Source organism: Cricetulus griseus, chromosome 8, assembly GCF_003668045.3.
Source record: "Cricetulus griseus strain 17A/GY chromosome 8, alternate assembly CriGri-PICRH-1.0, whole genome shotgun sequence".
NCBI lineage: Eukaryota > Metazoa > Chordata > Mammalia > Rodentia > Cricetidae > Cricetulus > Cricetulus griseus.
Genome location: NC_048601.1, coordinates 5,582,135 through 5,596,685, shown reverse-complemented (window position 1 = coordinate 5,596,685; position 14,551 = coordinate 5,582,135). Strand labels below are relative to the sequence as shown.

At 42.3% G+C, this 14,551-nt stretch overlaps 1 protein-coding gene across 6 annotated transcripts in view; it reads right to left on the bottom strand.

Annotated features, from left to right (window-relative positions):
• The window catches only part of Sox5 (SRY-box transcription factor 5), a 970,651-nt gene that overhangs the window by 202,725 nt on the left and 753,375 nt on the right, over positions 1 to 14,551 (bottom strand). For all 6 annotated transcript variants that reach the window (XM_035448567.1, XM_027430149.2, XM_035448569.1 and 3 more), the window contains one exon: positions 8,733 to 8,819. In XM_035448567.1, coding sequence (XP_035304458.1) covers positions 8,733 to 8,819 — 87 coding nt within the window. The remainder of the gene's footprint in view (positions 1 to 8,732; positions 8,820 to 14,551) is intronic.

The window sequence follows — 14,551 nt, the reverse complement described above, 5'->3', positions numbered from 1 at the left end:
AGCAATTCAACTGGACTGGCTGGCCAGAAAGCCCCAGGGATCCTCCTGTCTCTGTTGCCCTGGTAATGAGATTACAGGTACACGGTGTTACAACTGGCTTTTTATGTTGGGTGCTGGGCATCAAAGTTCAGGCCCTCAAACTTGTGGGTCAGGCATTTTACCAACTGACCCATCTTCTCAGCCCCATTTTATAATATTTCTTAATTTTAACATGTACAAGTCTACACTAAAGGGGCAAAGAGGGAAAGCTAATAATGTACCAACATATCTGTAGTAACCACTCTAGGTGATGAGATTATATGTTATTTTAAACTTTGCTTCATATTTACATATTTGGTAAATTTCTACAGCTATTTGTTTTTTCGGAAAATATCTCTCTCCTAAGTATGCAGCCATATAGGTTAGGAGGCAAGGAGGCACAAGTCCATTAACATGGATGATCCAACCCTGGGGTATGAAGAAGTACAGTATTTGGTGACGAGACAGGAAAGATTAGCAAAACTTCTTGGACCATCACTAAACTATGTAGATAAAACATATTTCACATTTAAAATAAAATGTGTGATTTTTTACATTTGATTCTAATTTTGTAAACTTCGAGCCTACTCTAGCATGCATTTCTTCTCTCCAGTGTTAAAGATGGAATCTGAGGCCTTGGGCATGCACAGTCTTGCTCTTCCAAGGAGCCACACCCTAGCCCCTCACTACTTCTCCAGCTCCCCAATGAATGAGCCTATACCTACTCTCTGTGTGTCCAGGTCATCACTGAGCTCTTCACTCGAAATATCAGCTCCTCCCATTGTAAGTAAGTCAAGTGGTAAACACATGACAGACAACAAACCCTGTCCAACAAATGGCATGAAGAATAACCCGCCCTCACTCTTGACTGTCCTCATGTTCAGCCTCTGTGTGTTACAAGGACAAAGACTGGGGCTTTCATTTCACAGGTGCTCCACAGGATTCCAGTTTGGGCTTTTGAGCATTTAGCCAAGAGGGCAAACTTTTTGCAGTGTTCTCCGTTTGTATGAAATTCCTCATCTAAAACAAGGGACAGCCTTGAAGTGTGCACTTCCAAATTCCCTTATTTTTCATAATGAGTGTCCAGTGCATAAAGAGGGTTGGTTCACAGTGGCCTGTGAGCAAGAAGAGGTTTGTGAAGAGTCAAAAAACAATCTAGACTTCAAATAAAAAAACATGAACAACAACTAAAGAAACTTGCTTAGGTCCTGGGAAAACTCCAGTGGTTGCCCTCACTGAAAGGAAAGCATACAGCAGGTAGTGTCTACTCATCTAAACCCAGGGTTTCTAGAGGAAAACAGTCCAACACCCTAGGAGCCACACTGCATGCAATGATCATTTCCCTCTGATTCAGAGCCATGGAGCTTATTCCCTGTGTTTCCAGGACAGCCATTGATTGCGGTGTCCCGGCTACTAACATGAGTGTGTTTGATCTGTGATAGTGCTGCTTTAGCACACTTGGAATTAATGTTCACCGAAGGTCAAAAACATCCTGTCATTCTTTCCAGTTGTCTAATAACCAAGGCAGGACAGTAGTCCATATGCTCACAACGCCTCCACCAAGGCAATGGTGGTCAGAGCACTTCTTAGTATCATAGAAGAGATCCTGAGGACTGAGCTCCAACTCCAAATCCCCTGCCTCAGTGAGGGACACAGCCTATCCTGAAGCCAGGTGCTCCCCTTCACCCTTGGTCTGTGTTGTTCCCCTTGTCAAAAACATGGGAAATCCTATGGACCAGAACACACCTCTTCTCATGGATCTTCATCTCTACCACCACTCTTTGACCCCTGACATGCCTCCTCACATCACCCGTGGAGCAGTTCTCTATCCCTCACACCGGAGTCAATTGCTTTCCTGAGTAAAGCCCAAACTCAAGGCAGATGTTCGGTGTTCTATGCTTGGAAGAGGATACAAAAGCTTGTCACACAATTCACAACAACAACTACTCCACCCCCACCCTCAGATGCAGGATGGTCTGTCTCCCTCATGACGTTTACCTCACAGATGGCTCTAGAAACCTCTGATCTTCCCAGACTCATTTGAGGGTTACAGTCATGCAGAGCCCAGCATTGGGACTATGTCCTGAGAAGCAATCCTTAGGCAGATTGTGTCATGTGGGAACATCACAGACGGTACTTGGATAAACTAAGATGACCACAGTATCCCTAGGAGGTATCATCCATGGTATTAACTGTCATGTTTGTAGCCTAAGGTTGACCACCATGTCGATGGCCAGTGGGATGATGACTTCCCAGAACTGGCTCCTTCCCTTCCTTGAGTCACATCTATAGCATAGCTCCTGTGACACTCACCCCGTTCTAAACGTTAGTGCTATCTATGCACAGGGTAACCCAGAGAAAATGGTTGCCCATAGCTTAACTCTATATGAAAGAGATGACAGGCGAACAAATACTCAGGTCCTCAAGACTGAACTTGAAGGCGGGCTCCTCTGGTGACCGCTCTCAAACACTAACATTATAGACATCATCAGGCCTTGCTTCATGTCAACCAATATTGTGAGCTATCTGCTGCATTCTTACCGACTTTCTGTGGGTTGTGTTACACGCTGGATTAGACGGACTGTGATAACAGAACACCAGTTTATTCTGCACTGTTAGCATCTACAGGATGAGGCCCCATGCTTTGTGGACACCTCAATATCTACTAATTGAATGAACAATATCAACCCAAGGAAAGTCTAAAAGGTTGCACAAGTCTGTCTAAAAGGATCATCCTTCAAGTGACCTTTACTATATCCTAACATGTTCCCCTTATAGGGATTCAAATAAAAAAATAAAGATAAAAGGGGGTTACAGGGTTAGCTCAGCAGTTAGGGTGACTGACTGCTGTTGCACAGGAGTGGACTTCAGTTCCCAGGACCCACACAGGGCAGCTTGCAGCTGCCTGTAACTTTGCAGGACCAAGTGTGATGGGGGACGTCCTTCTGTATATAAGTTTCTCTTATTGGTTGATGAATAAAACACTGATTGTCCAGTAGCCAGGCAGGAAGTATAGGCTGGCTTACCAGACCAGGAGAAGGCTGGAGAGAGGAAGGCAGAGAGACTCTGTGCTGCTGAAGGAGTAACATGCCAGATTACAGGTAAGCCACAGCTTCATGGCAATGCACAGATTAATAGAAATAGGCCAATAATTAAGACAGAGCTAGCCAATAAGAAACCTAAGCCACTAGTCAGTGTATAAATTAATATGTCTTTTTGTGTTTATTTGGGGCTAATGGCTGTGGGACCAGGCAGAACAGAAATCTCCATCTTTAGAAGTGCACTTAACTGCTGAGCTATTCCCCAGCCCTCAGTAAAGATTGCAGATTTTTACCTTTGTAATTTAATGTAATTTAATTGACTTCTATCAAGATGTTTCCGCCCACCTACTTTATGTACTTAAAATGTAAAAATCAGTTTTTCAAAATATCACATTACATTTGTTGTATGTGGATTGTAGTCAATAGCTGCCTAATATGAAATTTTTAATAATCTATTTATTATTTCATTTTAATATATTGTGTGGCTATTTTGCCTCCATGTATGTCTGGGTACCACTGGTGTATCTGGTGTCGGCAGAGGCCATAAGAGCGCACTGGATTCCTTGGAACTGGAGTTACAGGTGTAAGCCACCATGTAAATGCTGGGAATCACACCCCGGTCCTCTGTAAGAACAACCATGATATTAACCTCAGAGGCACTTCTCTGACCCCAACATCTGATTCAAAGATTTGGACTGATATTAAACTAGGAAGGCCAACATGTGAAGAGCCTAAGGATGCCGGGATATGCGTATGGGGAGTGCTAGGCATGAAGTACTCTGGCTGGAATTTCATGGAGCTCTTCAAGTACAGTCTGTCTATAAGTGTTCTCAATATGTAAAGGTCTTTGGAGATAGTTCGCTCTAATGCTGAGAGAGACAGCACACTGAGCATCATGCAGAAGGTTCAGGCTGTAAATACCACAACTACAGTATGTGGTTTAGGATAATTGGTCTCTGGCTATTATCATTTTTTGACAATGTGTGAACTTCAATAAGATGCATATCACAATACTTTTGTGAGAAGGTTGGGTTTGGAGCAATAAGCAGTAGTCACTTGACTGGGACTTCCCTTCAATGACCAGCTGAAGAAATGGAAACCACAAGACACAGCCTGATGTTTCTGGGTACCTGGGAGAATTGGGGTCACATGACTGCTCACAGCTGTGGCTTCCACATGTCCCCTTACGAAGATCAGCACAAAGCTAGGGAAGTCTGGGGCTGCACTGAACTATTCAACAGTCCAGATCATATTTTACAAGCCCTGGACAAGCCTGTATATGCAAGAATACAAACGATGTTATCATTATTTTAAGTTTACAACTCAATCCCTCTCAAATTTATAAATTGTTTTAAATGGCTAGATAACAATGTTAATGATATTATTTCTTTTTCTAATGTAAACTTAAAAGGATGGCTTTAAGATACCTTTCCAAATGGCACAAACATGTACAGATAAAAATGTTGACATTCTTATCTATGTGTTTCCAATTCGCAAAAGTCTAAATGAGTTGGGTCATTCTTCAGATACAGTCCAACTCTGTCTCTGAGACAGGGTCCTTTTAATAGCCCAGAACTTGCCAAGAAGTCTTGGCTAACTGGCTTGAGATGCCAGGGATCTACCTGTCTGCCTCCCAGTGCTGGGGTTACAACCAAGACACCACATCCAGCTTAGTTTTTAACTGTGGGTCTGGGACTTGAACTCTTATCCTCAACCTTGCAGTGCAAGCACTTGCCCAACTGACCAAGCTATCTCACCAGGCCTTAGATCTCTTCTTTTTGGAAAACAAACAAACAAACAAACAAACAAAAAACCAAAACATAACAAAACAAAAAACTTGTGTCTGACTTCTATTTTCTGAGTGCTTATCTTCAAGTTATCTAATGCTATTTAAACAAAATAATTATCTCTTTCAAGGCACATACTCAACATGTCTGTCTATTTAAAAAAAATGTACATCACCAGAGAGATTATGTTAATCTAGGTAGTGACTCCACTCCATGCTTCATTCCTGATCTCAAAGGCAATTTTATTGCCCAAAGTTCTATTGATATGAACCCAGAGCTGTGAAGGGTTTGCTTGCATGTCCAATCTTTAGAATGAGCAAAATTATGGACCTGAAATAGTCACATTTTTATATTATCAAGCACAGCTGGCATTTCCCTCTACATGACATAACATTTTCTGGAGCTTAATTAATAAAAACGAGAACTTTGTGAGTCCCATGTAGGGAGGATCTTGGCCTTGTCCTGGACTCTGCTGAGGAGCCTGCCCAGTGAACCTCCCAGTCAATGGCCCACTTTCATTACAGCAGGGGAAGAAATAAATGAGATGTCTGAACAGACATGGGTGTTACAGTCTACAAACACATGTCACAAGTAACATGTTGCTAGTTGCTTGGATGAGAAATGAACGATCTTTTATGTTATTCAAAGCCACCAAGGATCCCCAGACACTGTCTTCAGGTGAAGCACCAACTCAGTGGCCTCCAGTGTCATGGGATTCCATACTAGCCAAAATGCCGTGGATACCACTGATAACCAGCTGGAATGTGCCCTGGTCAGCACTGCCACTCAGAGCTTCTGCTGCAGATGACATAGAAGGTGTCTGAGGGCTGTCCAGTAACACAGTATGTCTGAGGAGAAGGCAAGAAACCATATCCTCAGGCAGCCCCTGGGAGTAGAGCACCAGCTGGCTGACTGTCCTTGTCAGAGGTTTGCAGACCAACTGTTTTCCCCAAACTAGATCCTTGTGTATTATGTGTGCGCACAAGAGGCTTAGTTCTGCTATGCCTTTAAAACCTGAATGTGTCTCGTCTTCAATGGCCGGAGTATAAAATGGTACAATACCAGGCAAAATGCTTTAACATCTTGAAAAGGGAACTTGAGGGGCCAGCAACATGGCTCTGTGGGTAAGGGCATTTGCTGCAAAGCCTGAGCCTTAGAGCCTTCCTGACAGAAGGAGAAAGGTACAAATTTGTCCCTTGACCACCACACAAGCATGGGTGAAGCACAGGTGTGCACATGTCCACAATTGCACACACACACACAATAAAATATATATGAAAACAAGAGATAAGTAACTTTATGCTCTCAGAGGCTGGTGACCTTCAGTAACATCGTTTGAGAAAAAAATGTGAGATAGAATTTAAATACAATTATTTATACACAGCCAATGTATCATGCTTATTTTTCCTACATGAAAAGTTTCCCACTTATTCTTTGTGAATGCTAATAGTAAGAAAACTTTTTCTAAACTTTTCTGAGTTGTGACTCTACTAATTTGTTCAAATACCTTCAAAGTAATTCCTTGGTTACACGTCAAGGTGTTGAGGAAATGTCTTTATCCTGGCTTGGCTCCAGTGTTCAATACACAAGCATCCCTATCCCCTTCTTGCTCCAGTCCTCCCCCCAACTCACTTTCTCATTTCTCTGGCTCCATCCTTCTCTTCTCCCCTCTGTCTCCCTCTCTTCCTCCCTCTGATTACTTTTGTTTCCCAGAGCCAATAAAAATTTAAATAAAACTGGCTGAGATAAACAGAGGGGAGGGGCGCTTTTCACTATGTGAGAGGGTGCGTTTGATGCTGTGAGGCTGGTACCCACCACCGAAATGGACTTGGAAATGACCATTGGCAAACCACCCCATCCATCAGCACATTCACGCTTTCCTATTTTGGAAGAACCCAAAAAGCCCAGCCCTTGGGTTCCCCCAGCCAGAAACAGTAGACAAATATGTGAGCCTCACACCTTCCTCTGCCTGGGATAAAACAGCTGCTGAAACAAGGCAGCCATTGTTCTCTGACTTCTTCTGAAGTGGCAAGAAACCACATTTCTGGGCACTGACCCCCAAATTCATTTACCCCAGAGGCAACCTTCCATTGTACCCTCTGCACCTATAAACAATGACTTGTAATTGCAACTGTCACACACAGTCAGGAGGCAAAGTGACCCAGTGCTGTTTCCCCACTTCACAGGGAAAGCTGGGTGAGCACCTAATAACCAGGTCCTGCAGAAGAAAGACAAATGGTCGCTTTCAAAATGCTTAATCTGGAAACAGATTTAAAAAAAAAAAAAAAAAAAAAAAAAAAACGAACCAGGGGACAATAATTGAACCTGGGCTCCGAATGTGAAGCTTTAAAAACTCAAAATTAAAGACAGAAACTTCTTTTGTGATTGTACTGGAGCATCCTAAAGTAGCCCCCAGGCTAGGCTCAAAGGACAGCACAGAGCCTCTATCCTCTGAGCCTGGCATCGCTGCCATGGAGGCTTTCATGTCTGGCTTGTGAAGGAAGAGAGGGAGAAACTCCAGCACAAGGTGAAAAGCAGGCAGTCAGTCTTGCCTGCTCTGCTCCATGCTCGGTGGTGGCTGAGGGCAGTGGTGGAAGACAAAGACAGGAACTGTATGTCCTTCGCCTCAGTGGTCATGGGTTAAAAATCCATCAAAAAGGTGAAAGGCTTGATGTCTTGGAAGTTGAGGCGTCCCTTTGTGCTCCCTTTAAGTTCTGCCAAGCTCCGAGGCATGCTAATTGTTCATTTAAACTTTCTTCCAGAATAGACGCCGCTCATCAAACTTGCTGATGAGCCCTCAAGCTCATCTCACTATGTATTCACAGCCCCTAAAGCCAGAATGCACGAATGCAACCTCAAATGACTGACAGACAATCATCAGTCAAATGTTTTTTGTTTTTTGTTTTTCTGGAACTTTCCAAACAACCAGATATGAATAAAGAGTCAAAAGAGTTGAAAAGACAAATGCTTTGCTTTGCTCTAGGATACTTGGATAGGACAGAACCTTACAGGAGAGATCATCACTCCCATACATACATCACAAAGGGACTTAGCCATCCATTTAAATATATACTAACATTAATCTGTGGATGCTTGGAAATTAAATTTAGCACCTGTCAAAGATAAGCACCACAGTTCATGAGCAAAGGTGATGCTGTTGATGACCGAGCATCTTGGCATTCTCAAAATTAACACTGCTTTAGAATTTAGGACCACAAGTACCCCGCTGGCAGCAACAGGGTGCTGTGTACTGCCCCACACTCTGAGAAGTGGTGGCTTAAAAGTAATTGAAACGATCATCTGCTTCCATTTCTACACGAGGAAATTAGATCTCCTCCCTTGTTCCTGGAAGTTTGTGAAGATATGAATATTCAGTGCTCTCTGAAGTCCTCAGAGAGCTTTTATTAGTTGTAATTGCTGATTCAAACAAGCTCAAAGAGTAACACTGCTGACACTGACTTGAAACATCCTTGTACTCTGTCTGCCTTGCTCATCGGCAGGCTCCAGCTGTCCATTGTAAGTATGCATACTTCAGATGCAAGATGTGAGTTGTAATTTATGAGATGCTGTTTCTAACCTCGGTGTGGTGTTGATATATTCTTACCTTTGAAATAAATCATCTAACTCAAATAAGAGGAGGAGAAGCAGAGCAAGTCACAGATAGAGTGGGTTTGCGTTCTTAAGATAAGAAAACAAAAACCCCCATCCTTGATCCTATAAAGTACACGGAGAACAACCAGACAGAGCCTCAATCTATTGCCAACTAGGAGGAAAAAGCCTACACCATTGCAGAGGGGCTGTGGCAGAAGAACTCCATAACCACTAAGACTTATAAACAGCAATATCATTTCTGAACATTCTAGATAAAAGCAGAAATACTTCCTACCTTTTATTTCTCCAAAGTTCCCTGATCCCATTGCCAGGAGCTTGTCTTTCCAGTCCTTTGAGAGTAGCTTTTCAATACTGGGGGTATCTAAGTAAAGAAAAAAGACATATATAAGCAAATCAGCGTGACTATTTGCAGCAGGCTCATAGACGCCTATCTGCTAAGAATAAGGCCATCCTGGTCCTGGCCCCAGTTCATAATGACTTCATCAACAAACTGATAACAGGGAGGGAAAAAAAGAGCGTGTTTGGTCACCTGCTGTTTCGAAATCATTAGCTTTTCCCCTTACAGAACAAAGCCATGCTAATTCTTCATGACAATGGGCCTGTGTGAGCCCACAGTTCATTGTTTCAAATTTGGTGGACACATTCTTACTATAATGGAGGCTTGTCAATTTCAGAGTGTTCGTCTGCAGTCAGAAAATAATTATGTTGATAAAATGCAGAGTGAAAAAAAGAGAGGCAAAGAATTAGCCCTTAAACCTGCTGCATGTAATTATGTCTCTCGGTGTGTTTACAATTCCATGGACTTCATAATACGTGTAACACTGTGTGGTGGCAACCACCACACCGTGGCAAGATTTGTGAGTACACAGTGAATAACTGAAAAAACAATAAAAAAACAAACAAGCAAAAGTTGACATAAAAGAAGCCTTCCAAAGATTTCAAAAACCAGTGAACTGGGTAATGATATCAGTTAATGGAAACACACTATTTGCTTATTTCAGATTTGTATCATGCTTTTTGCAAACGCCCCATATTGGGATAGGACAGACACATTTTAGAGGCAAGGTCATGAGTTATAGAACGTGGTTCATTTTTGTAGATACCTGGCTCTGCCCTCTCCTTTTGTACTGAACCTTAACTATAAGTAAATATAACTGTAATAAAAACCAGCGCACATTAGACTCTGTTCCAAACAATGGAGTTGTATGTTCCTGTCAGCATCTAGCTGGGTACACAATGACAGCCAACAAATTTCAATTCTCCCATTAGCCTTGCATTAAGTTAGAAAACAAAAGGAAGTACTCACACTACTGAAAGGCAAGTGTCCCCTGTGCCTCATCTAAACAACAGGGCTACCTCTACTTCCTTGGGTCCTTGCAAGCACTGCTGTCTGCACAACGGTGGCTACTCGAGTTTCTGTTTGTTACAATGATTATTTGCTCCTAGGAGGAACAGAAAGGGATGACTTGCTAACTTATTGGAGAGACTATCTGACCTAGGGGGTTTCATCGAATCTGAGGTTAAGTACAATTGGTGGTATTTAAATGGCAAAAGGTATCAGCCATTGTTTTAAATTGTGTCCATATATATGTAGATGTCCCATTCATGAGCTGTGGCTAAAATACTCTTTGTCACAAAATACCCATTTCTATTTTCCATAGTGAAGGAAAGTCCTAATGGGCCTTCTTGCACATCTTCCTAAAATACACCCCCTGTTTTTCTGTCTCAATTTTGGAAATGACAGGAGCAATGCTGTGATCAGCCAGAGTACAGACTGCTGTTGTCATCAGTATTTCCACTGGCATCATGATGTTTACAGTGACTTGAAAATACTTCTGTGTGGAAGGAACTTCAGTGTGTCTACATTCCCAGCAAGCACTGGGAAAATCAGTTCTTAAACCTTATCAGAGTAGGTCAAACAAGCACCACTGTTTCTTTATTCAGAGCTCAAAAAAAAAAAAAATTGCTTGAGTAGCGTGTAAACAGGGCATGGCCAATATGGTATTTGCAGGAGAGTTCTGTCAGTCATTAAAAGCTAACAAACCTTTGCAAAGCAGGAATGTGGCAATAGAAATCCACTGTGGACTAACAATGGCCCCTGAGCCTCCCTGCTCCAGAAACAGACCTTTTTACTTTTAAGGCTATTGTCTGCCAGGTCCGTGGCAATGCCTTTCCCTTGCAGCTAGACAAAATATCTACTGTGGCCGCCTCATAAAGGGACAGAAGTCTTCTGTCTAAAGTTGCAGAGTTAAAGAAACAGCAGCCAGATTTGTGGAACCTACAGAACATTCCTGGCCTCCTTATTAGCAAGTGTTAAGATATAAGGCTCACAGATAGCTGGTTCAAGTTGACTCTTAGCATATAGGAGGGAGGGAGGGAAGGAGGGGGGAAGACAGTGGGGGTGTTTGTGAAAATGGAAAAATCAGAAATATATCTAACTTGGGGTTGTCACGTCCAGGGATGACTAAGACTCCAAATATACACACTGAGTGGCCTCTGTCTTTGGACTATGGTGCTGTTTCTACCTCTGTCTACTCTTTTACTTCACAGTCACCAGAAGTCTGAGACTATGTAATTACATCCATGTTATGGGTTCTAAGGAGAACACAAAAAACCAGGATTAGATCAGTCTAGGGCTTTAAAATATACGATGGGAGACAGTTTTGTTTGTTCCTAATATCCCGTCTGCACAGCGACAAGATGAGAAAGCCCCCATTTTGAAGGCTAAGTTCTGAGCAACAGAAAAAGCCCCTTTTGCATGACATGGCAAACTTCTCATGGTACATAAGATTGATATTCACCAAATCTCACAGCCTGTTATTTCAGATGCAAAGACACATGCTCACACAGACAACACGCCTTCATTTCCTCTGCAGAAGAATTCTAGATTACGAGAACCACTCTGAACTCCACTGGAGTAAAAAATTCATAGAATGAACTGAACTTTCCAGAATAGCATGTTTTTGTGAGTATTAAGCGTGGGGTTAAAAGGCTAGATTTTTTTTTCTTTTGCAGTTCTCATTAGCATCAGAACTTAATCTAATTATAAGATTTTACACTATGGAATTTGCACTGGATTTAAAAAAACAAAAACAAAAACAAAACAAAACAAAACAAAACCTCCCGTGAGCATGAACAATTTATTTACCCCTTTTGCTTATAAACTAGAAGGGATACTGGATCATGAGTGAAAAACAAGCCAGAGTGTCACTATCCTGTGACAGCAGCTAGCCAGAGTAGCCGATTGGTAGAGGGTGGGGTCTGCACACTCAGCCTCCACCTTCAGCTGTATCTGTCATATAAATAGGCCTGGCATGTCTGTTTTCCACTGTGTACTTTCTGCCATGGTCTCATGTCCCGACAGGTGGTTCCTACAGTGATGCTAGGTGTCCAGTCCTAGGGACAGCCAGGTGCCCTCCTCATTAATGAAGCTTCTCAGAGAACAGTAAGAAAAATCTATGATTAGAAACAGAAAAGACAAAATGGCAAAATCCCAATATTTACAACCACCTGTTTTGTCAAGTGTGAATTCAATAAAGGGGTGTCTACCACAGCTCTTAAGTACCACTCACTACTTACGGCGTGAAAAAGGACAGTGGCTCAATATGCAGTGTTTAGCTTTCAAAAATGAGGTTTCCTTTTAAAGACACAGGGTTGAGTTTTACGCCTTGAGAGTGGTTGGTGACTGCAGTGTTAGTAAGCTTTCAAGTTCTGTTCTGCTCTTTTGTTTTCATGGTTTTGCTTGTTAGCATGTGTTATTGTTATTGTTGTTGTTGGACAGGGTCTCACTATGTAGACTAGGCTGACCCCAACTGGCAGAGATCTGCCTGCCTCTGCCCTCCAAGTGATGGGATTGAAGGTGTGTACTACCATGCCTGGTGTGCATTTCTTATTTTAAACACTTAGGCCTTCATTCTCTGAGTACTAGAGTTTCATGGTTACTCTCAAAACTAAGGATTTCCTCAAATAAAGTCACTGTAAGAGTCAACAATGACTCTGGCGCAGTGTCTCAGCTTGAAGAATGCTGTCAGTTTTTATCTTCCATGGTGTAGCAGAGGAAAACAAGGCTTTGCCCAACCTCGGCTAGTCCAAAGTACAACATATACACCACGAAAACCAGGGCTCTTCCTTCAAGGATTTGTCTTTTTAGAAGAAAACTAAACACATGCATTTTAAAAGATAATGTAAAATAAATGTGAAGAAAATAAGCCATGGAACATTAGAGCCTAGGAAATGGCCATCATCTGTCCACACATGAAGACGAGTCTATGAAATCACTTCTGCTCCTCTCTGCCATCCCCAGCCATTAGACATACTGGCTGGCTTCTCTCTTCTCTCTGGCTCACATTTGCCTCCTCACTTCGCTGCCTATGGCAACCCCACCAGAGAACCCCTGAACTTGCCAGCCATTGTTACGGCAGCATCCTGCCTCTTTAGGGCCTGTTCATTCCCTGTAACTCTCACTCCATTTTCCCTCTGGTGCCAAACCCTCTTAAGACCGACTCCCTGGGCTGGAACAATGAGACCTGGAGACCGATGCCAACATATTGTAATTCTCCAGCAAGCTGTCGGTGCCAAGAATCAAACCGCATTCATGCCAGCACAGTAGCTTACACACAACCTCAGGTTTGGGCTTTGTATGTGTGGAGGTTATTTTTCTGCTTTAATCTTCTTTGAGCTACTGTGGTGGAGCACAGTGAAAAACTGAACGAGCAAAATGTATGTGTGCACAGTATTTGACTTTTTAAACAAAACCCCAGGAATTAGGCAACTCTGCCACTGTTTATACTTTAATTTTGTAGCTCCAACTGAACTGCACTAGTTTTGACTTGTGCTGGTGAACACATGTAGCAGGGGGCATCACATTTGGGAAGGAATAATGGTAGAGCTAAATTTCAAATACGCCAATTGTTTCTCAAATCATAAAGTAAATGCTCGTGTAGATAATCCAGAAGCTGAATTTTAGAACTAGCAATGGCCTTTCTCTCTCATTTAGATAAACATTTTATAGACGCCATTGTTCAGACATAAATTGAACATACATGATTTGGTGATGTACAACTAAGACAAAACCAAAACCAAAATAAACATCCCATTGTCACACAACTCTAACTTACACTTAACAAATGCAAAACACTTTTCTACATACAGGAGTTCAATATTTTTAGGGCCTAATAGACTGCAAAGGAAGTTAGGGATTGTGTAATTTAAATATTTAATCAGGGAAATCAGAGTTGGGCAATGACTGTTATTCCTCAGTCTGACTTAAAGCCATTCTAGACCAAACTCTTCATTCATAGCCTGAAACACAATAAATTAGCAAGATTCAAATACTTATTCAAAACTCCTGCACCTAATTAAACATAAAGTCAGGGCCTGAAGCAGTCTCCAGCACAGTGCTCTCTTCAACATGCCACATGGCTGTATTACAAATCCTGCCTTTTACTTTCTGGTCCTGGGCTCAAACCCAGGATCATACATACATACATACATTACGCAAACAGCTTCAGTTGCATGACTTATAGCCACATCCTACCACAAATTCATTTACTAAAGAACTAAATGTGGAATCTTAGTTCCATTTTCTTCACCACCTTCGGGGTCAGCTGATAACTAAGGGACAGGCGACGCTGCTAGAATTGTCACAGTGAACCCCATATCCTCTGTTAGGACTTGATCCCCTGTTCACTCTCACAAGTGCCCACTGAAAGCCCACAAGAACTGAAGAACAAATGCAAGTGTACAAGTCAGTGCAACTCCAATTCAGCATGCTGGTGTTTAATTGTCCGTAAAGATTTGTGAGGGGTAGATGGAGGAGGTAAACCTGCAAATGACGCCCAGAAGAATTTACTTCATGAGGATAGCATCTTCATGTCCAGTCAATATGTAGGGGCAACTGTTATATAACACAAGGTAAGCAATGATTCTTACATATAAGAAAAGCCCTGTACACACTCAGACCAGAGGGCCCATCACAAACCCAAGCCCACCCATCACCACAGCTGGCCTACCAGTGTCAAGTTGTAGGATCTGTGACAAAGTCCCACGGGTCACCGCAAGCCACAGAATCACAGCTGACATTCCATAGTGCCC